Source organism: Marmota marmota, unplaced genomic scaffold (genome assembly GCF_001458135.2).
Source record: "Marmota marmota marmota unplaced genomic scaffold, marMar, whole genome shotgun sequence".
Lineage (NCBI taxonomy): Eukaryota > Metazoa > Chordata > Mammalia > Rodentia > Sciuridae > Marmota > Marmota marmota.
The window spans coordinates 2,383,441-2,407,157 of NW_026000153.1; the positions used below are offsets into that span (position 1 = coordinate 2,383,441).

The 23,717-nt window shown below is 37.9% G+C and overlaps 1 protein-coding gene and 1 long non-coding RNA gene across 4 annotated transcripts in view; one reads left to right on the forward strand and one right to left on the reverse strand.

Annotated features, from left to right (window-relative positions):
• The window catches only part of CUNH7orf31 (chromosome unknown C7orf31 homolog), a 35,355-nt gene extending 27,502 nt beyond the window's left edge, over positions 1-7,853 (reverse strand). The window contains exons 1-2 of one of the 3 annotated variants that reach the window (XM_048786359.1): positions 6,580-7,853; positions 5,710-5,867 (exon numbers count right to left, since the gene is read on the reverse strand). In XM_048786359.1, the coding sequence (XP_048642316.1) occupies positions 5,710-5,843 (134 nt within the window). In that variant the 5' untranslated portion in view covers positions 5,844-5,867; positions 6,580-7,853. Of the gene's footprint in view, positions 1-5,709; positions 5,868-6,476 lie in introns of all 3 variants that reach the window. The other 2 variants (XM_015490144.2, XM_048786360.1) reach the window with 2 other exon arrangements.
• LOC125611499 overlaps positions 1-23,717 on the forward strand; it is a 78,962-nt gene that overhangs the window by 27,624 nt on the left and 27,621 nt on the right. The gene's annotated exons all lie outside the window — the stretch shown is intronic.

The window sequence follows — 23,717 nt, forward strand, 5'->3', positions numbered from 1 at the left end:
TATCGGATCCTTTGTATTTCTAAATCAAGTTATTTGCTTTATTTTTGAGTTGTAAGAGTTCTTTATATATCATAGATACAGGTCTCTGTTAGATATGACATGCAAATATTTTCTCCTGTTCTGTGATATACATTTCTTTTTGCTTACTTGATAGTATCATGGAAACACAAAAGTTTTTAATTATCATGCAGTTCAATTTGTTTCCTTTTGCTTGATTTGGGCGTAACAGCTAAGAATATATTGTCAAATCCAAGATGATTTATCCCTGTTTTCTTCTTAGAGTTTTGATTGATGACAAGTTAATCTTTATATATGGTATGAGATAAGGAATCAATTTATTCTTTTGCATGTCGAAATCCAATGTTCCAGCACCATTTGTGGAAAAGAATTCCTCATTGTCTTGTCTAGAGATCATCTTATTTTTTTTTTTCAAATGGAGAGTACTGTAAAGTAATAGTACAAATATTATAAAAGATCTACTTGTTCCTCAACAGTTCAGTGAAGTTTACCAGGCTCACAAATGCTCTGTTTGGATGAGATCTTCGGAGAAAACTGAGGAATGATTTTTGAGAAAACTGAATTAAGTTTTGCCCCTGGGTCAATAGGTTGCTGAATAGGATCAGTGTAAGTGAAACCAGGAACCCAAATTCAGATGGGACAAGATTCTAAAGTGCCACCCCATTCTCATCCTAGGAATTTGAATAAAGTTTGAGGAGTTCCCCAAGGCTTTCAGCAGAATCACTCAGATCTGAAGGGCTGTGAAACTAGGGTTGAATTTTGGACTATGTTAATAGAGCTAATGTAAAGTTCAGGATATTAGGACACAGTAGAGAAGAGCTATGGTGAGAGGTGAAGCACGAGAGGAAAAAGGGCAATATTGGACTATACTATAAGAGCAATGGAGAGCCAGTCAGAGACACGAAAGGGGAGCTCAGAGTCAAAACTGTGCCATGTTTTTCTTTGTGCCAGTACAGTGCTTGGCTTAATGTAATCCCTCTATAAAAAGTACTGAATGGAATGAAGAAGTAACACTCAGGATTATACTGTCTTATGAAGTCATTAGACCAAAGGTTGGCCAACTATGGCCTATAGGTTAAATCCAACCCACTACCTTTTTTTTTGTAAATAATTATTTTATCTGAATGCAGCCACAGCCATTCTTTTATGCATTGTCTACAGTGTTTAGCTGCTTTTGCATTGTTATGGTAGAATGGAGTAGTTGTGCCAGAGATAGTAAATTCTAAAATATCTGATTATTTAAAGAAAAAGTTTATCAACCCCTGCTACTAGTTAGTCAAGGAGAGTCTTGGTGACTATCGATTTTGGGTGCTGTAGAGGGATGCTGGTATTCAGCTGTCAGAGAGCTGATAGGGCCTTTGAGGTCTGACTATGATCAACAGTCATGGTTTGGAGGACATGACAAGTGAAAAATATTTAAATACATGTGATTAATGACAAACTAAGCTTTAATATTTAGCTCTGTAAAAGTTACATTTAAATCATAAATGAGTCCATTTCTCAACATTTGACCCCCATATATTACTCTGTCCCAGAGGATAAGCCAGTAGAAAATGTTAATCAATCATGTGAGCTGGCATCCACCTAAAGGTGGTAAATTGCAAATAGCCATTTAAAAATAAAGGACAATGCAAAATTAGTCATGTTTCTCTTTTATTTTAGGGTCTTAAGGCCTCCCACCCTATAATGCTTAAAGTACTATATAGGAGGAACCAAGTTAAAATATGAGGTTTTCAGATGAAAATAATTTAAAAGTTTAACAAAACACATCTCCATAACAAAAAGGATAATGATCAAATTACAGATGCTGCAATCTATAGCCAATGGAAATTAAGTATCATACTTATTTTGAGGAAAGATGCATTTTCTGTGGATGAACCAGTGTCTCATTTGAAGTTATTTTATAGAATTTTAAGTACCATATCCCGTATCAAAAGGGCTAAATTTAGTTACAAATTATTGGGAGGCAGGATTAAAGGAAAACAACAAATATAACATATTCCTTTTTAGTTAGCAGAATGCTAATAATAAAAAAAATATTAAAGAATCAGAAAGCAATGAAGTAAATTCAGAAGCAAAATGGGAATCAATAATGAAATATACTAAGCAAATATCAAGATACTTCTTTAAGTAATGTTTGTTTGCCTAATGAATTTGATAACTTGCAAGAGGTAAGAAGTCAGGTGAATGGAAAAAGGAAATAGGAATCTGTGATGATTTTGAGTAGCTGTCACTGCCGCTGTTAAATTTTCAATAAAAGAAATACAAAATAATACACTACCTGTTTATGTACTTAATATTCTTAAAAGAGATCAAGTGAGGGTGTATGAAATAGTGACTACAATAATTGTTATAAAATATACAAGTAAAGTAATTGAAGTACTGGGTATAAAGATTATTAACTTGCTCTTGATCGTGGGTAAGCCAGAAACATAATCCAAATAGAATCTTGGTTTTATTTCTGTTTCCAGTGTTTTCTGCTAGCCCAGTTATTCACAAAATGAACTAAAAACTTTTAAAAAAATATAGACTTCCTTGCTGTAAGACCTAGTAAGTCAGACTACATACAGATGGAGCCTGGTGATGAGTATTTTCAGAAAGATCCTCAGATGAGAATTTTTAAAAAATTTTTTTTAGTTGTAGTTGGACATAATACCTTTATTTTATTTATTTATTTTTATGTGGTGCTGAGGATTTAACTCAGCTTCTCACATGTGCTAGGCAGGCATTCTACCATTGAGCCACAACCCCAGCCCCCACCTCAGGTGATTTTGATATACCTTTGTCGCAAACCAGTCCTAGGGTAACAATGCAGCTAGATGGTGTTGTCTGGTACAAAAAAGGAAATGAGGTGGCTTATTTGAGAACCATTTTACATCACTATTAAAATTGCCAAGTTATTTCAAAATAATTCATATTTTAAAAGGGTTAAAAAGTTGACCTGTGTTTAGGAAATTGAGCTGCTGAGAGCTGATGTATGCTGTGATTCAGGTTCGCCCTTATCATTAGGATGGACAGTCCCTAAAAACCAGGAGCTTTTTGATTTGTTTTGTTTTGTTTCACTTACAAAAGCCCTATGGTTTGCATTGGGAGTCATAGACCCAGAATTTGTTCTGAAGAAGCAAGCCTCAGCAATGATAGGGAGGAGGTGCTACTGTTACCATGACGATACTTTCCAGAGAAGTTCAGAAGAATAACATTTAGGGAAAAGTGAATCTTATATAAACTATCTGACTGCTTTTTAAGAGGGAGTTAAGATAGGTTCTGAGAACACATGATCATCCTGGCTTTCTCAATCAGGGGACTGTGAAAGGAAAGAATTCACATGAAAAGGGAAAGTAAGTTTCAGTTATTAGGAGCCAAGCATATCCTTGATATCTAAGTATTGTTTCAAATAATCTTTTATGGCAGTTTTTAACTAGCTGATCAGATGTGTATTTAATTTTACAGTTAATGAAAGGCAGTATTTTCTCAAATGTGTTCCTTTTGAATCTTACACTAGTTAAGGGATTTTGGAGTCAAACATCGCCCAACCACAGACCACTTAGGTAAAGGAATCAATATTTCAGTGAAAAGCTACTGATGAGTGCTTTTGCTTTTGTTTTTGGTACTGGGGATTGAACCCAAGGGTACTTAACCACTGAGCCATATCCCCAACCCCTTTCTATTTTTTAAAAATTTGAGACAGGGTCTCACCAGGTTGCTCAGGGCCTCACTAAGTCACTGAGACTGGCCTTCAAATTGTGATACTACTATCTCAGCATCCCAAGTCACTGGAATTATAGGCATGCACCACTGTACCTGCCAAATGAATGCTTTTTGAAGGCACAGTGAATTAGCCTAAATTTTTACCCATCTCTTTTTGGCCAAATATACATTGCTATTTTTGTCAGGGATAACTGCCTATCCCCAGGTCAAATATGATCTGCTACAGGTTTCCTCTGACTCAAGGGAAGCTCTCTCTAATCTGATGATCCTTGGAGTGGAAAAAAGCTGGAATTTTGAGCTGAAAGCTACTCTTATGAATCATATTACAGCAGTAGAATAGGAGCAGCAAGGACTGATGCAGAATAGAAGTGAACTGAGCCCTTTCCTCTCCAAATAAAAATATTCCTTTTCATTAATAGTATCAGTTTACAAAAAATTTTGTTGAATATGATCTTTACATTTAAAAAAAATTAAGAAGAAACATTGAGTTATAAATTTCAGTGATTACTGTTTCTGGATAAAAGATGTATACAAGTTTTCTTCCTTGTTCTTTAATTCATATTTTTTCTGTTGGATAAATGGAGAATTTGTTTTCTCTGGATTTTTTTTCGGTTTCCAAATTATGTATAAAGAGCACATTACCTTTGTAATTAAAAGAAAAACCTTTCTTTTTCTTAATGAATGTAAATAGTATATCCGTAAACTGGAATAGATCCATGAAGTCTGATCAAGATGGTGAAAGCCTCAATGCAAGCAGAGCAAAATCTGGGAGAATGCTGTTGCATCTGGCAACAAGAACCTATAGAGGGGCCAAAAGAGTCTTCAAACTCTTCAAGGGTTGCTAGCATGGGGATGCTGAGTTTTATTATTTTCATGGCTTCAGAGGGAAGAACCAGAATCATCAGGTAGAAATTACAAGGAAAAAAAAATGTTCTCATCAGAAAGAATTATCTAATGATCAAGAACATTAAAAAATGTAATGCAGGCTGGGGTTGTGGTAGAGTTCTCACCTAGCATGTGCGAGGCCCTGGGTTTGATCCTCAGCATCACATAAAAATTAATAAATAAAATAAAAGTATTGCGTCCAACTACAACTAAAAAATAAAACAACAAACAACAACAAAAATGTAATGAACTACTTTCATGGTAGTGATGTTTTATTTTGGAAATTTTCAAACTGAGGGTAGGTGATTTTCTGTCTGAGTTTCTAAAAATAATTCTTAACTAAGAAATCTGGCCAATTAAAAATTTCAACTGAAACAAATCCACAAAGTTGAAGATGTTTCGAAGAGTCTGAATCACAAAACGGGAACATGACTACACAGGCTATTCACCTAGTGTTTTGAGATTTTTTTTCCCTCCCTCAAAATAATTCAAATAAACCAGATATAGGAAAAGCAGACACTAAGTTCTTGGTAAATTACTTGTCTGTATCTGTTCATATGTAAAATGGGGATAATAGTTTGCATCTCATAAGGTTATCATGAGGATTAAAAGAATTACTGCACATAAAGCATTTAGTACAGTGCTGACACACAGTAATCACTCCATATGTTAGATTTTAATCATAATGAGTAATATGTTATAGGAAATTTTGTAAAGCAAATATTCATACAGTAACTATGAGCAACAAATCCTGGGAGTATTTTTGAGCAGATGGTGTTAGAGGATGAAAGTGAACTACCACAAATACTTTTCATAAAACAAAAAATCTTGACTAAAATTAATTTTTAAATGATGGAAGTGACCACTCTAGAGTTCTAGAATGTAGTGAAGAATTTGATGTCTGAATCAAATTACACATCAACTTACTTTCGCCAAGTTCCTAACAAATAGGGACACTACATGGTCATGTTTTCCCTTCCCTATGATGTGATAAACACAAGAGCCCCAGAACAAATGTTTACTTTTTATTTTTTCATAAAAAATACACTAATATATTGAAACCATTTTTAAAGTTGTTGCTTCTAATTTTTGTTTTACCTGTCTTCTGAGGCAGTTGGGCGAGTGGTTGATAGTAGCGGAGTGTGTAGTTCATTAGAGAACAAAGTGTCTGAGAGAATGTCAGCTCTTTCTAACTCCCTGCAACAGTAGGGCCTGCCATGAATCACCTCCATACTTCTTGGCTAAAAAGGCACAATCTAGAAGAGAAAAAGAGGGCAAATTTGGTCTGGGAAACTGGGCCGGAAAAATGTTTTGTACCACCAAGCCCTTTAACCCGTGGCTGCAATCCAGGAAAGTCTGTGGATCCTCTGATGTCAAATCAGTAAGAAATAGCAATTTAAGTTCTGTGGAAATGAATTTCAACTAAAACAAATCCACAAAGTGGAAGATGTTTCTAAGAGTCTGCATACTACACTGCCGGCCTGTAGGTCCATACAAATCTGCTACTTCGCTGACAACCGACTAAAATTCAGTTGTTGCTTCAAATTTAATCATAACTATTCAAGAACACTCAGCTGAATTTTACCCCCGTGGTCTTTCTAAAAATCAGGGAAACTTCTCATTCTAACAAAACCAAGAACTGTCCTCCTAGAAGATTCGCAGATTCTGGACAAGAATCCCATTGCAAAAAGGCGGGAACCCAGTTGTACAGCATGAATGGGACTCCATATGGGATTCCGGGTTCCCAGACTGGTCGGGTACCCGCGTATCCCTCCCTTCAACTTGGGGGGAACCAAAGGGGTGCACTGGCCAGGGCCGCGGGTCCTGGGAGCAGTGGCCGAGCCTGCTGAGGGGTTCAAACGCACCTGGGATATTTGCCCGGGAGCGTCACTGGATTGCGCGTCCACCTTTCCCCTCCCCAGAGCTGGCGGGTCTCCGCGGGGCGTGGAATTTCCCGGTTGCCCGCACCTGGGATCCCCGGGAGCTTGTGAACAGGTGCGGGTGAGGGAGAGAGAGGGACCGGGGACCGGCTGGGGGTGGGGTTGAGGGTGCCTGTGACGGTGACGGTGACCGCGGCACTAGGTAATGCATCCTTGNAGCCCCTGTGCCTGAGGTGGGAGCAGAGGGCGGCTCTTAGCGGTCTCAGAGAAAGCCAGTCTGGAAGGTCCAGACTGGCGAGTCTTGGAAGTGGGACCGGAAGTGAGAAGAGAGGGCGAGACGCACTGCCGAGAGCAGCGAAGGGCTTTTCCGCTGCTCCAGCCCCTGGCCCCGCCTCTCACGATTTTTCTTTTCGCAGGGTTCAGCCCAGGGCGTCGCCCGCAGGTGCCCTCTGGTGGCCGCTGGCGGAGAATCGTTTTCTGTTTCGAGCGCTGTGCAGTCCAAGGGTGGCTATTATAACGCCTCTGCCTGGGGCGTTTGCTCTCTAGGTCTGGGCGAAGGAAGAAAGCAGGTCCCGGGGAGGGTAGCAGGGGGCGTCCTGGTGAGCTCCTGGGTTCCTGGGTTCTGCAAGCGCAGCCCCTGGGGATAGCGTCCCGATTCTCTGCTCTTCTTTCGCTGGTGGACGATGACGATGACGTGGCAAATGGGCAGGTCGGCTTACAGATGCAGTCCTTTATCTACGCTGTCCCCTACGGCTTAGCCCCACCCACCTCGATTATCCCAGGTCTCCTCCAGTCCCCAAAGAAACTAATGCGAACGACGTTTCCACACCAACAGGGTCTTGAGTTTGTGATGATAGTTGAGTACAGACCCCCGCCATCTCTGAAGTAACAGGATGTGGGAGGGTTACCTTTACATAATGAAAAGCTAAAACAGCCTGCAGGAACTCAGAAAGTGCTGCAAAATTGACCCCCCTAAGAAGGGAGGTGTAACAGGTGCTTTGCTATTCTCTGCCTGTTTATACTTCTTCATCAACCCACAGGTATTCTGTTTGTGTTCTGCCTTCTTAGGAAATGTTAGCCGACATGGGGGAAGGAAGGTGCATTGGTATAGGCAGACAGATAATTGTGTACTCCTGGCCCTCTCCCCACCTGCCTGTAGTTGCTGCTCTAAGCCTGGAAGAGTAGGACATGCTGGAGATAGAGTGGTGGATAAAGTGAAGTTGGCTTTTGATCCATTTACCCATTTTTTTTCAATTTCTTATAAAAGGCCATCCTAGCCTTTTGTCATTTTGTTGCTCTTGGGCTCAGGATCTCCAATTAAATTCCCTCTCAGCCTAGCCCATTTCACACTCCCAGCCTTCCAGCCTTCCAGTGCTTTCCATATTCCTCCTTTTCTCTGTGCTGCACCTTAGTCCCATTTCATCTTGGCCTGAGTCTTCCTGGGAGAAAATAACAGTATAATAGGCGAATCAGAGCTGTCTTGATGATGACACCAGGAAGGTTTTGGTAACCCCAGGTTGAATGAGCAGGATATATGGTGCTATTTACCAGGTTGTATGTTTGAAATTTTATTTTAGTTCAAATGAGCCTAAGGGGTAGGAAAATGTAATTATTTCTTATAAGTTTTATTTGAAAAATTCATTGATAAGTAAGAAAGATTGTCAGATCCTTTTTACACAGTTGTTCTCTTTGGAAATGCTTCTTCATCTGAAAGTTTCTCAGGGATGGTCAAGATTGAATCTATTGTGTTTGACCAATATACTGTATTTCTAGCATTTGAGATTTAACTCATTTGCCTCAGCCAGCAGATTATGTGGAGGTGATTCCCAACAACACAAAGTGGTCTTCGACTCATGGATACTCAAAATGACTGACTTCTTAGGTAAATCATGGCCAGTGGGGTCAGTAGATCACCTCAGTTTACCTTCCTTCTGCTTCTGACATTTTGATTTCTTTCAGTTTATCATTTCCTAGTAATCCAGGGAAGATGAAATCTGGGAATGAAAAAAGTATATGTCTCTAATACTGTGTCTGGGTTGACAAAAATTCCAACTTATGCCTAGACCTTTCCTCTTCATTTAAAGAATATGCAGAAAGAATATAATAATGTAAAGCTTGAATTAGTTTATAACCTTTCTTTTAAGTCTGTTACAGAGACCTTTAACAAAGTGGTATTTGAAAATGAATTAAATAAAAATTTGAGGATCACTCCTTGGCAGATAAAAATATTTAAAAAATGAAAACATTTGGATCTGTTACTTGCCTATAAGATGTATTGGAAAACCTCTCCATGATTAAAAAAATACACATTTTTAAAGTGTAAGACTTTAAACCTTATTGATTCCAGTGTATATATCTACTTACTAGTAGGACAATTAAAATACACACACATGCACATACATACAATTCTGCTGTCTTTAAAATTAAACTACAAATGAGTTAAATGATGTTCTAATATTCAAATTTTCCCCTTGAGTAACTGCCTTAGTCCATTTTCTATTGCTGTAACTGAATACCACAGACTGGATAATTTTAAAAGAATAGGAGTTTATTTAACTCACCATTCTGGAGGCTGGGAAGTTCAAGAGCATGATGCATCTACTCAGCATCTAGTAGGGCCTTCTTGCTGCATCAAAACATGACTGAGCGCATTGCATGACGAGACAGAGCAAAGGTGCTAGTTCAGGACCCTTCCTCATCTTAAAAACACACTCATGTTTTTAAGAACCACCTTCATGATCTCGTTGTTTACAGTGACAAACATCTGACTAACACAAACTCCTGACAAGAACAACTTAGAGAAGGAAAAGTTTACTTTGGCACGTGGTTTCAGAGGCTCATTCCATGGTCAACCAACTCTGGGTCTAAGGTTAGGCAGAATATAAAGGGCATGGTGAAAAGTGCTATTCAACTCCTGGCAGCCAGGAGGCAGAGGGCCAGAGGAAAGAGATGCAGGGAAAATGAACCCTTGCAGGGCATGCTTCTGCTGACCCACCTCCTTCAGCCACAGCTTACCTGCCTATAGTCACTACCCAGTTAGTACACGCAAAACTAAGATGGACTGATTAGGTTACAGCTTTCATAATCAAATCATTGCACCTCTGAATATTCCTGAATTCGCACAGATATGAGGTCAGACACCTCATATAAGTGATATCATGAAATATATTTTTTTCTGTGGTTAACTTGTTTCATTCAGTGTAACATCCGTTTTAGCAAACGGCAATATCACATTATTTGTTAGTACTGAATAATATTCCATTGTGTGTAGTGTGGCAATGATTCTACAGCTTTGCAATATAATATTAAATCAGGAAGTGTGGTACTTCTAACTTTGTTTATCTTTCTAAGAATTGTTTTGGCTATTAGGGCTCTTTTATGTTTCCATGTGAATTTTATGATTGATTTTTCTATTTCTATGAAAAATATTGTATAATCTTTGCTACTGTGAATGGTAAAGCAATGAACATGGGAGTGCAGATATTCTTTGAGATGTAGTGATTTTATTTCCTTTGGGTATATGCTCAGAGGAGGGCTGCTGGGTCATAGGGTAGTTATAATTTTAATTTCTTTAGAAACTTTCATACAGTTTTTCAAAAATGGCTATACCAATTTACATTTCCACTAACAGTTTTCTTCACACTTTTGCCAACATTTGCTATCTTTGATTTTTTAATTTAACTTTTTTTCAATGCTGAGGATCAACCCAGGGCCTTGCAAATGCTTTACCACTGAGCAACCCCTTCAATTTCATCTTTTTTTTTAAATTTTTTATTGTTGGTTGTTCAAAACATTACAAATTTCTTGATATATCGTATTTCACACTTTGATTCAAGTGGGTTATGAACTCCCATTTTTACCCCATATACAGATTGCAGAATTACATCAGTTACACATCCATTGATTTACATATATCTTTGACTTTTTAATAAAAGTCATCCTAGTGGGAGTGAGGTGGCATCACATAGTGGTTTTGATTTGCACTTCTCTGATAATTAATGATGTGAAGCATCTTTTCATCTATGTGCTGGCCATTTTTATGTCTTCAATGTTATGTCTATTCAGATCTTTTGCCCACTTTTTCATTGTCTTTTCTGTATATAGATCTTTTGCTGCTTTGGTTAAATTTGGTCCTAGAGAGTTAATTATTTTTGGTGCTATGATAAATGAGATTGCTTTCTTGATTTCTTTACCAATTGGGCCATTATTTGTGTGTAAAAATACTACTGATGTTTTTATGTTCATCTTTTAGCTTGCAACTTCACTGAATCCATTTATTAGTTTTCATAGCTTGTATTTGTGTGTGTGTGTGTGTGTGTGTAATCTTTGAAGAATTTTACATATAGAATTATGTCAGCTACAAGGAGAGAGTCTTCCGTTCCCATTTAGTTACGTTTTTTTTTTTTTTTTGCTGTTCTTCCTAGTACTTCCAGTACTTTGTTGAATAGAAATGGGTTTTCTTGGTTTGTACAAGATCTTAGTGGAAAAGCTTCCAATTTTGTCCCATTGACTTCACTGTAGGTTTTTCACAAATGGCCTTATTTTATCAAGGAACTTTTCTTCTATAGACTGTTGAGAGTTTTTATTAAAAAAGAAAATGAGACTTTGTTGGATGCTTTTTCTGACTTGAATTTGAGATGATCACGTGGCTTTACCTTTCATTTTATTACTGTGATACATCACATTGATTTGGATATGACAAATCAGCCTTTCATGTCATGGATGTATCTCACTTAGTTATAATATATATTCTTTTGCATGTGCTGCTGGATTTGTTTTGCTAATGTTTCATTGATAAATATTGATCCAAAAATCCTCAAAGAAATTGGCCTATAGTTTTCTTTTCTTATGGTATATTTGGCTTAAATATCAAGGTGATCCTGGTCTCATAAAATGTGTTTGGAAGTATTCCCTCAAACTCTATTTTTTGGAAGAGTTGAAACAAGTATTCATATTAGTTCTTCTTTGAATGCTTTGCAGAATTCAGCTATGAAGCCATCTGGTCCTACTTTATTGAGAGATTTTTAAAAGTACTTTTTCAATTTCTATATTTGTTATTGGTGTGTTCAGTCTATTTCTTTCTAACTCCATCTTGGTAGGTTGTATTTTTCTAGGAATTAATGCATTTCCTCTAGGTTATTCAATTTGTTGGTGTATAATTGTTCATAATAGTCCCTTTTGATCCTTTGTTTTTTCCTGAGTCATCTGTTTTAATTTTTCCTTTTTTATTTTTGATTTATTTCGGTCTTCTCTTTCTCTCTTTAATGTTAGTCTAGCTAAGAGTTGTCAATTTTGTTTATTTATTTTTTTAAACAACTCAGTTTCTTTGTCTTTTCTGGATTTGATTTATTTCTTTTCTGATTTTTATTATTTCCTTTATTCTGCTAATTTTGGTTTAAGTTTGTTCTTTTTTTGTTCATTGCAGCATAATATTAGATTATTTATTTGGGGTCTTTCTACTTTTTAACATAGGCATTTATTACTATAAACTTTCCTCATAAAAGAGCTTTCGCTACATCCCATAGATTTTGGATTTGAAGATTTTTTTTTTAATGTAATGATTGGAACCTCCACATTTTTTTGAGGGCAAAAAATCAAGATATAGAATAGTTGTAGAGTATGCTACCATTTGGATAACAAGCAAAAGAAAATTATATATTTTCTTATAATAATGCATACACACAATTTCTTACATACCCATAGAAATTTTCTGGAAATATGCACAAGAACCTGTACACATTGGTTGACTTTGGCCAGGGGAACTGGTAACTGGAATTGAGTGGAGGGAGGGAGATGCTTTATCATATTCATTTTTGTAGCCTTTGAAATTTAAACTATATTTTCTGCTTGGAGCACATTTCTGGAAGCAGGTATTAAGACAGAGTTTGAGATAAAGATATTTATTGAAGATCAGCACCTATAGAGGAAGGAAAGGAAGCAGAACTAGGACTGAGAAGTCCATCTGTGATGGAGTCCTAACAAAATCTCAGCTCGGGCTGGGATTTGTGGCTCAGTGGTAGAGCGCTCTCCTACCATGCACGAGGCATTGGGTTCAATCATCAACACCACATAAATGTAAAATAAAGATATTGTGTCCACCTAAAACTAAAGAAAAAATTTAAAATTAAACAAACAAACAAAAAACCTCAGCTTACCTCTGGGGAGCTCTGCAGCACATTGGCCTGTCAGAGCCATTCCAGTTGGGTGGAAATGACCTTTATACCCCTGCCTTGATCAGGTATTAAATGCAGGAAAGCATCTAGGAAGGCTTAAGGTGGGCCAGGGGTAGAGGCAATCTCTGCTGGAGTTGACCACTTTGATAGCAAATCCTACTTTGAAGGGAGATCTCCTACTTTGAAGGGATATCTAGGTACTGTGTCTCAACTATGAAATTCTTTCTACTTGTATACTTTTTAAAATTAACTTTCTGTATTTATATATGACAGTGGAATGCATTACAATTCTTATTACACATATAAAGCACAATCTCCTCCAACTCCCTCCATTTACCTGCAACATTGATGTGGCTGTGTCCCTGTAGTGTGCTGTTTTTAAATCCTTTGGGTATAGACCAAGGAGAGGGATAGCTGGGTCAAATGGTGGTTCCATTCCCGATTTTCCAAGAAATATCCATACTGCTTTCCATATTGGCTGCACCAATTTGCAGTCCCACCAGCAGTGTATAAGTGTACCTTTTCCCCCACATCCTCACCAATACTTATTGTTGTTTGTCTTCATAATAGCTGCCATTCTGACTGGAGTGAGATGAAACCTTAGAGTAGTTTTGATTTGCAGTTCTCTAATTGCTAGCAATCATGAACATTTTTTCATGTATTTGTTGATTGATTGTATATCCTCTGAGAAATGTCTGTTCAGGTCCTTGGTCCATTTATTGATTGGAAAGCAATTCCAATCAAAATCCCAATGAAATTCCTCATAGAAATAGAAAAAGCAGTCATGATATTCATCTGGAAAAATAAGAGACACAGAATAGCTAACTCAGTCCTTAGAAGGAAGAGTGAAGCAGGTGGCATCACTGTAGCAGACCTTAAACTATACTACAGAACAATAGTAACAAAAACAGCATGATATTGGCACTAAAACAGACTGGTAGATGAGGACACAGAGACTCAGAAGATTATAATTATTTCATGTTAGACAAAGGCACCAAAAACATGCATGGAGAAAAGGTAGCCTCTTCAACAAATGGTGCTGGGAAAACTGGAAATCCATATGCAACAAAATGAAATTAAACCCCTATCTCTCACCATTCCAAAAACTCAACTCAAAAATGGATCAAGGACCTAGGAATAAAACCAGATACCCTGTGTCTAATAGAAGAAAAAGTAGGCCCTAATCTCCATCATGTGGAATTAGGCCCCAACTTCCTTAATAAGACTCCTTTGGTGTAAGAATTAAAATCAAGAATCAATAAATGGGATGGATTCAAACTAAAAAGTTTCTTCTCAGCAAAAGAAACAATCTGTGAGGTAAATAGAGAGTCTAGATCTTGGGAGCAAATTTTTACCCCTCACACATCAGATAGAGCACTAATCTCTAGGGTATATAAAGAACGCAAAAAGCTCAACGCCTACTTGTAGACTTTGTTGTGAATTCGGATGAGCATGAAATTCCATAGTGTTGAGAGGTAGGAAAATTCTTTTTCAGAGAAATAAATCTTTAGACATCTTACCTTGTTTACCTTTTAGGTACCCTTTCTATTTTCTTAATGTAGTTTCTAAATTAGTATTCACACTCAATTTATAGCTGATGTAAGTAGTATAATAATGTTTTTTAGACATTTGGAGCCTAATAGAAGAAATCCTAGACAAGTTGAAAATAGTTGTTAAGGGGAAAAGAAATTGGAAAAAAATGAGGTTGGGACATAGGATGGTGTTTTTTCACCCAACCAGACACTTTTGAGAGTGAAAAAGGGTCATGTCTGGGATAATAGGTATAAATTGTGTTATGAACTGTTATTCCTCCCTGCTAACTTCATATGTTGAAGCCCTAATTTCTGATGTGCAATGTGACTATTATCTGGAGACAGGGTCTTTGGGAAGTAATTTGGTTAAATAGATGGGGCCCTAAATCTATTGAAGAAGGGGAAGAAGTCACAAGGGATGGGGGGAGGAAGAGAGGGGAGAGAGGAGAGGGAGACATCTGTCTCTCCATGTACATATACTGAGGAATGGACATGTGAACATAGAGTGGGAAGGCAGCTGTCCACAAGGCAGGAAGAGAGTCCTCACCAGAACTTGACCATCCTGGCATCCTGATCTCAGACTTCCTGTTTCCAGAACTGTGTGAAAATAAATTTCTATTATTTAATTCACCCAGTTTATAGTCTTTTGTCATGGCAGCCCCAACAGACTAATACAAATTGGAACTGTGCCTGGAAAACCAGGATGACTACTCATCCTTGAACACCATTCTATGGTTGATGTTAGCCTAAAAGCCCTGCTTTTTTAGAAGTGCATTGCTTTCATTAGTCCTCAAGAATAAACAACCTTACCCTGTCCTATCCCCAGCTTTTTTGTACCAGTGCACTGAATTTATTAGTGTCAGAGTGAACATTGCACACAGACCTGAGAACTGGGGAGAACAGATTTGCTTAGGAGAGAAACAAGACTTCAGAAATGATTTAGTGTCATGGGCAAAGTCATGCAAGGTAAGTCATATCAGGTTTGATTGGCAAGTGAGAGCCTCATGCATCCAAGTAGTCACCTACTTCAGTGATATATAACCTTGGCTCCCTGCTGGATCCATTCCTCCATCAGCCTGCCACCATTGCCCTCTAGCTATTCTGTGATGTAGGACATGACCAAGATTGACAGAGAGAGGAGGTTGAAGGGGCAGTAGTTAAAATGTCACCCACCAAGACTGAAACCCAAATGGCTTAATTTACCATGATGTGTTTTAATTAATGAGAGTGAAAAAGTGAAGAGGTTGTGGTTTCTAATCAAAGAAAGTAATTCGTCACTTACTGAAATGCAAATGGATTCATTGGAAGGGAAACAAAGTTAATTAGGTCACAAAGATAAATTAAGACAAAACTAAAAACATGTTTACCTCAATTAGATCTACTGTTGCCTTGTGCTAATGAAAGAACATACAGAAATTAAAGATGCCAATGTAAATATTTTAGCATTGGATAACTTTGTGAAGTCAGTGACTATTTCAATTTTAGAATAAATATCACTTTTGTCTCTCATTGCAGATATTATAACATAAAAAGAATCTTGCTTATTCTCAAAGGGTACTGGGTTTTAAGTACTCTGTCTTTCTTTGAGGATGGACTAATGATACAAACAAATGGTCCTTAGTTCATAGCTAGACTCAAGATATAAAAAATGATGTTTATTTTTTGCCTTTTATAAACTGTTGAATTGAGGTAATTGTATATTAGTTTAAAAATGTTAAAAATGTTTAAAGTTGTTAACTGAGCCCTGAGTATACAGTGTGTTGTACAGAATAAAACAAGAACCTCTTAAAGACTTTGCTGTAGTGGTGTTTGGTGCAGGTTATTGTTTTGGCCTAAGAATTTAAAATTAGTTATGTATAGACATGTCACATTTTCTGCCCTCTTGTGGTTAAAAGTAATTTTGCAGCATTGGTTATATTTTAGTGCTTTAAGTTACAAGGGACAAGCTATATGGTATTTTAAAAGCAGTGTGACAATTATGTTGGTGCATTGCTGTAGCTAATCACTTTTGTTGCATTTTTTAAAGAAAGAGAAACAATAGTTTTGTTTTATTAACTATAATACACCAATGCTTAGAAATCTGGCAAAAAGTGAATAGATTTAATGATAAATTTTCTTCAGGATTAAAATAATATTTCTCTTTCAAAGAGTCTAAATTTGACATTAATCTGGTTATAATTTAATTTGACTCCTGCTCTAATAATGCTTTTCCTGTTTGGCTCTTTTCATAATTAATTCCTATGTTTAGGATGAGAGTATGGGTAATAATTCTTTCCATTTTCTACACATAGGATTATATGTATTACATTCTTTCTATATCATGAGAGGAAAAATGCCATGATATTCCTTGAGCAGCTGTTTTTATTATCTTTGGGCATCTTTTTGACTAATTATTATTAGATATTCTAAGACATTAATTGCAAAATCTCTAGATTTTATTAGCTGTAATATAAAAAGATGAGGGAAACAGATGAGACATAAAGTAAAAATAAGTCATTAGGAAGAATATGAGGAGCTCTGCAGTTCAAAGAAAAGTGATATAAAATAGCATATGAATAATTGTTGGCCATTTTTTATTTCCTAGGAAAATTAAACTCATCAAACTCTTCATTTATATTACTATTTTGAGATAAATGTCTCACCATATCTAACTGCTGACAGAAACATTTGTCCTCCCAGGTATTTCCAAAGAAGTACTAGTTCTGGCTTCAGATGAATCCAGTATATCTGAGCTGGTGAGGTGATAAAAGAGTGCAGGAAAAAATTGGTTAGTATCAATACCCCCTTTGAGACATATTTAAAGAGAGTATAGATAATATTTAATGTTTTGGTGAGAAAAACTTGACACTTCTAAATGATAGAAGAATCTGTGAGAGTAAGGGCATCTCTAAAAATCATTAACCTTATTGTTCTCATAGGAATTTTTTTAATAGCCAAATAATGCTAAAATTTTGGGGGTAGTTATGTAAGTATTAATGTGAGTATAATTAATAGTGCCAAGTTATGTAAAAAGTCAAGTGAAATGTATTTAATGCCTCTGAATTTTAAGCTAAATGGTTATTAAAATGGTAAATTTTGTGTTTTATATATATATATTTTATCACAATAAAAATATTTTGAACAGATCAAGTGAAATTTCCCTGATTTTTAAATATTTCTAACAACACTGAATAAGATATGCCTCATCCAATAAATTTTAGGAATTCAGGGTCACAAAATAAATAGTACGTTCAATAAACATTGTATATAATAAAAAGGGACACATTTCCCACCAGGTAGGATTTTCCTAATATCATCCTGACTCCTAGGTGTACCATATTGTATTTTCCATTAAGCATTTAGCTCCATTGTCCATGTAGGTGAGAGGGAGGGAGAGGCTACTTACTGCACTTCATGCTGGTGGGCCCAGGCATACTTTCTTCTTTAGTGCTTTGTCCCAATTTCCAAATGAGATCTGTAACAGACTACAGATTGCCCAGGGAATGCAAGACCTGTCCAGGCATGCGCATACCTCCTGTCCACCTTTCCCCCATCCCTTGCCAATGACTGCATTTCCTGTGGCTCTCTGGACTGGTTCAGAGCTGCCACTGGAGCAGAAATGGGAGAGTTGAATTTCACCATCGAACAATAACACTTTGCTATAGGAGAAAAATCACTAGATGCTTCTTGACAGTCTAAATAGTGCAGCATTTATTCTGACTCCCTTATCCTTTATGATCATTCATTACTGATAAGGTAGTCACCTCCTTACCTGCTCTGAAGATAGATACCTTAAGGAATGACTATGTTAAAGCTCTCCAAAAATTTTTTATCTTTCTTTCCTCCTTCCTTCTAAAATCTGTTGTGTTTAAAAACATTGAGGATTTTTTCCTGGACCCCAGTGTGTTCATTTTTCTGATCTAATCTTGATCCAGCTGATGTTTCCTGAATGCTTAATGTATTACAGGGCCAGAGGGCAGGTTGTGCTGGTGGTCAGGGCAGTGGGTAGAGGAAGAAGAACATGAACTTTGAAGTCAGGCAAACCTCAATAGAACCTGTTGTTTGCTCTGATTTAGACAACTCTTGATAAGCTCAATTCCTGCTTTTAAAAATAAGAGTTTAAAATAGCATTAAATGTTAAAACAGACAATTATCATAACAATAAGTAGTTGCTATTATTATTAAGCTGGAGAGAGGATATGAAGATGATTAGGATAGTCAGTGCAGTGGTTCCTAATAAGGGACCACTTTGACAACTTCTGGAGACATTTTTGGTTGTCACAATTATAGAGAGATCCTATTGGCATCTAGCAGGTAGAGGCTATAGATGCTGCTAATCATTATCTGACATGTCAGGTAGTTCCCCACAAACAAAAACTTATCCAGCTTCAAATGCCAATGCCACTATTGTCTAGTGAAGGGAAAAAATTAAAGTACATTATATATTTTATATAAAAAGAAAGTGAGCTTGTAGAAGTTGAGCAAACCTGTCTAGTTATGTACCCAATAGCCATGCCTTTATTTATTTATTTATTAAATAGTAAGAGTGGTTGAAGCAATCTGCCCAAGGCAGGAACTGAATTTCCCAGTGTCATTTACAGATTGGGGTAGCCAGTTTATTAAAGAGAAAATAGCTGGATAGCACTTAAAAACAAAAACAACAAGCAAACAAACAAACAAACCTTTAAAGTTTCCTTTGTTTTTGCTACCTGAAAAAGGACATGATAGCCTGGTGGGGGCTCAGGATAGTGGCCCAGAAAGATGGCAGGAGAATGGCTCCCTGATGACTATGTGTAATTCTTACACCATCTCAGAACCGCTTCTTGCCAGAAGTTTTTAATGTGAGGAAGAAAAGAAAAAGTCCCTCTTGGTTGAAACAATATTATTTAGGTTTTTTTTTGTTACATGCAACTGCATCCAAATTTGACCTGTGTCTCAAAGGATTTTGAATGGTAGAAAAGGAGCCTTGGAGCTAAAGGAATTAACAAGAACAGAAGCACAGAACAGAAACACATGCGTTTTCAGGAAAGAACATATGGTTTTGTATGTCCCTTAAATAATCTGACAACTTCCACGGGAAGATTGTAGGTGATGTCTGCAGGACGACCTTTAGGAAGGAGGAAGAGCAAACACATGAGTGGGTGAAGCGGAGGCCAGCGCTCCCACCTTTCTCGCCTATTTCATTTTGTTGGTCACAGTTAGGTGAACATTGACCTTTCATTTTTCTCAATGAGAAATTTCTCAGAATCAGTACATTTTTTTCATTTTTGTATTTCTCAAGGTCATTGTCACAGTCTGATATATGAAATGTGGAACTGAAATCACATGAAAGTCGCCTTTTATGAAATTTGTTACTGTATCAGGTCTGTTTGATCCCTAGCTCTCCCCTGACACCCCTTCCCTCTGCTCCCTTTCATGGACTCGCTGAGTTTTAGGGTAGGACCAATCCAAGTGGGATTTCCTTGGGGGAAGGAAGCATTAGCAGAGAAGAGAAGGAGTATAGAGCGGAATATTTGGGGATCTGTGCCTGGGAAAGCATGTCTGGGAGAAGAGCACTGTTACCACTTCCACTTTATGTACTGTGAAGAAGCTAGTATTTCCAGGAAGTTCAGGCTGAATCACTAGAGGGATTGTGATTGTTCTGGCATTATCTTCTCAGCACTTAAATGGCCAGGCAGATGGCAATATTCATCTAAAATTGAATTAAATATTAACTTAAAATCATTCTAGAAATAATCTTCCTTTGCCATAATTCTTAAACTTTATGGGATCACAGACTTCTTTGAGAATCTGAGACCTATGAAATTTCTCCCCAGAAAAATGTAATGCTTCAGAAAAAAATCATTTTAGAAGCTATGAGCATCCCTCTCAAATCCATCTTTGTTGTAAATAATGTAATTTTTTTGAAGTTTAACCCCAAACACCAAAGTCTAATAGACATTAAGTTTAAAAAAAAAAAATCACCAATTGTAGACTTTTTGAAGTCTATAATTCCTCAATTGGTGGGAAACTGGTTCTGTTAATCATCAATTGCCTCACCCATTTGGAGCCGATGAAAGGATAGGAATTGGGTTTGTGCAGAGATTTCTTTGTAGAGAGTTGTTACTTTGCTGTGAATTCCCCTCACTCTGCCCAGGTGTCAGGGATTACTGTGTTCCTTATCCTTTCCTATGATGCATAAATGTGATCCATGTGGTTGAAAGAAATGAAGGCCAAAAATGTTAAATAGAGACTGGGACCCAGTACAGAGGAGCATACTGGGCCTGTGATGGGAGGGGTGGCTTCAAAGATTTCTGAGATGCCCTTGAGGCCTTTGTACAATTGTTGTGATTAAAAAGTACCAGACTCCCTTTATCTGAGCTAATGTCTTTAGCATGTGCTTTTTCTTCATTCTATCCTGGTCAGGCCATAGGTTTTCTAAATCTTTTCCCTCTGCTTCTTTTTGTTCCTGAGTCTCATGAAAAATTTGTCCAAAGGTGACTGGTGGCACTCATGCCACAGATGAATGTTTTGTTGTTTTGAACTTTCTACCAAATAAACTAGTTCATCACTTAAAATTTTGGCTTCACTTAAACAGCCTTTGGGCATGCGTGAAATGTATCCAAGTTCTTTATCACAGTATAAGAAAGGTGGCCTTTAGTCTAATTTCCAACAGATTCCTCATTGTCATCTGAGACTTGTTTTGGAGTTTCCTCATCTTATGAGCCCTCACCAGAATCATCCATAACTCTCCACTGGCAGAATTCTAACCTTTTTCTACCCTGCTTCTCCAAACTCTCCCAACCTCTGTCTGCCTATCACCTGATTCCAAACTGCTTCCCCATTTTCATCTATAGTTATAGTAATGATCTCATTCCTCAGCACTGATTTTCCATTTTCTGTCACTATAACAAATATCTGGGGCTGGATACCTTATGAAGAAAAGAGGCTTATGTAGGTCACAGTTCTGAGGGTTAAGAGCATGGCATGGGGCATCAGCTTGGTTCTGATGAGGACCCCATGGTGGATGACATAACAGTGGTGGGAGCTTGTGTAGCAGTGAGAGATCACATCATAGGAAGCCAAAGAGCGAACAGGAGATCTGGCTGAGGCCTTTATAACAATCTGCTCTCATGAAAACTAACTTAGGGGACCCAGAAGAGCTGCCTTAATCCCTTTGCAGGATGGCACCCCTAGTGACCTTGGCTCCAGACACTCCCACTAGGCTCCACTTCTTTTATTTATTTATTTATTTTACAATAGAATGCATTTTGACATATTGGACACAAGTGGAGCACAACTCATTCCTCTGGCTGTACATGGTTCAGAGTCACTCCAGTAGTATAATCATACATGGGTATAACATAATAGTGTCTATCTCTTTCTACTATCCTTCCCATCCCCACAACCCCATCCCTCCCCTCACTCCCTTCTACACAAACCAAAATTCCTTCATTCTTCTCTCTATCCCTGCCCTACTCTGGATCAGCATCTGCTTATCAGAGAAAGTATTTGGCCTTTTTTTTTTTTTTGGATTGGATTATTTCACTTAGCATGATATCCTCTAGTTCCATCCATTTACCTGCAAATGCCATAATTTCATTCTTCTTTAAGACTGAGTAGTATTCCATTGTGTATATGTACCACATTGTCTTTATCCATTCATCTGTTGAAGGTGTCTAGGTTGGTTCCATAGTTTATAGGCTCTACTTCTTAAAGGTCTCACATCTCTACACTGCCACTCTGAGGATCAAGCCTCCAACACATGACTCTTTGGGGGACACACTCAAGCCATTTCCAAACCATAGCTTCAAGCATAGGACCCTATGTGACTGCATGGGTCACAGGCCCATGAGGCTACCATGAGGTGAGCAACAAAGGTAAGAAGAGGAGAGGTCACTGCTAGTGGTCCTGTTACCAAGAGACTTAGGACAAGTTTCTAGTGGAAAATTTTTGTAGTGAAACGCTGTATGTGATCCTGTCTTCATGATTCTGCAAACCCTCAGCCAAATCATAAACTCCCCATACACTTATGGGAATGGGTTTCTTATGGAAACTGGTAAAGGAACTGGTCTGGGCCAGAAAGAGTAAGACAAACAGATGAACAACTAGACATCAACTTCCCCTTATCTAACAGTTTTCATAAATTCAGGGGTTTAAGTAAAGAACTCATGTTCTATGACAAATTTCCCTGTCTTATAGAGAGACCACTTGGCCTTTTGTTTATTTGCATGACAGGATATTGCCTGATATTTTTCTCTATTGCTCAGAATGGGTGACTAGGGACTAGATCTGGAGGTATAGAGCTCTGATTATCTGAGGGTATAAATAAAACCATGGATAGCAGGAGCCAGACACTCCTTTGTGGTTTGCAAACAGAAGGCAGAACCACAGCAGACCTGCCTTGGCCTGTGCTGCTCCTAGATGTCTAGTTTTGAGAGTTTGACCTGGAGCAGGGGTGGGCTGCTATATGCCTCTTTTCCTGGATGCCAAGTGCTATGGTTTGGATTTGTTTAGGTGCAGCCCCAAAGGTTCATGTGCCAGAAGCTTGGTTCCAATGTGACAGTGTTGAGATGGTGGGATTTTAAGAGTGGGTCCTAGTAGGAGATAATTAGGACACAAGGACGTGGCCTTTGGAAAGGACTAATGAAGTCTCATGGGACTAGATAAGTTCCTGTAAGAATGAGTTGTTAAAAGGGAGCCTGGCACCTCTCCTGAATTCTTCTGCATACACTGCTTGACATTCTTATATGTACTCCCACAATTGCAATGCCATCTGTTATGAGGCCCTCACTAGACCTGAACAGATGGCAGCACCATGCTCTTGAATCTCCAAAGTTCTGAGTTAAATAAACCTCTTTTCTCTCTCTATAAAGTATCCAACTTCATGTATCTTGTTATAGTAGCAAAAAAAAAATGGAGTTTCTGCTGCTATAACAGCTCTCTGCACTCACAGAGAGTGGGGTCATGTCTCTCACTTGAACATACTATTTCTGTTTGCTTAGGCAGTAGACTTACTAGTCTGCTCCTCTTAAACAGGGCAAAGAGGGTTGAAGACAATGGGAAGCAGTGGAGTAGTCGTAGGGCAGCTGTAAAGCAGTTCTGCCCTTGGCATATCTGGGTTGTCTGCTTTTTCTTTGCGGTAAGTGGCTACTGGCAAAACAGCTGCTTTGAGCCTCTTTCTGGTAATAAAAGGCTATGGGGAGTGCAGATGAAATAAGGGTAGTGGAAAGCAATCAAATAGCACCCAGGCCCATCAGTTCAGTGACCTGGGCAGTGCGAAGTCCCCTATAAGTTTTCCTGAAGAATTCACTTGTAGAAATAGCAACTTTCTATATAAAGGATGAGACAGCTACTCTCAACTCTGCATCCCTCCCTCCTTGACCACCTGTACACCTTGAAGAAGAAAGGAGGGGAGATTGTTTTTCAGAAGCCCGCCATTTCTTCTCCCACCACCCCACCTCTGAGGAGAGAAGGGAGACTGAGAGAAAGAGCAGAGCTTGTCCCTTTCCCACTTGAGGTCCTTTGGGCTCCTGGCCCAGCCAATGATGGCGGGGGGGGGG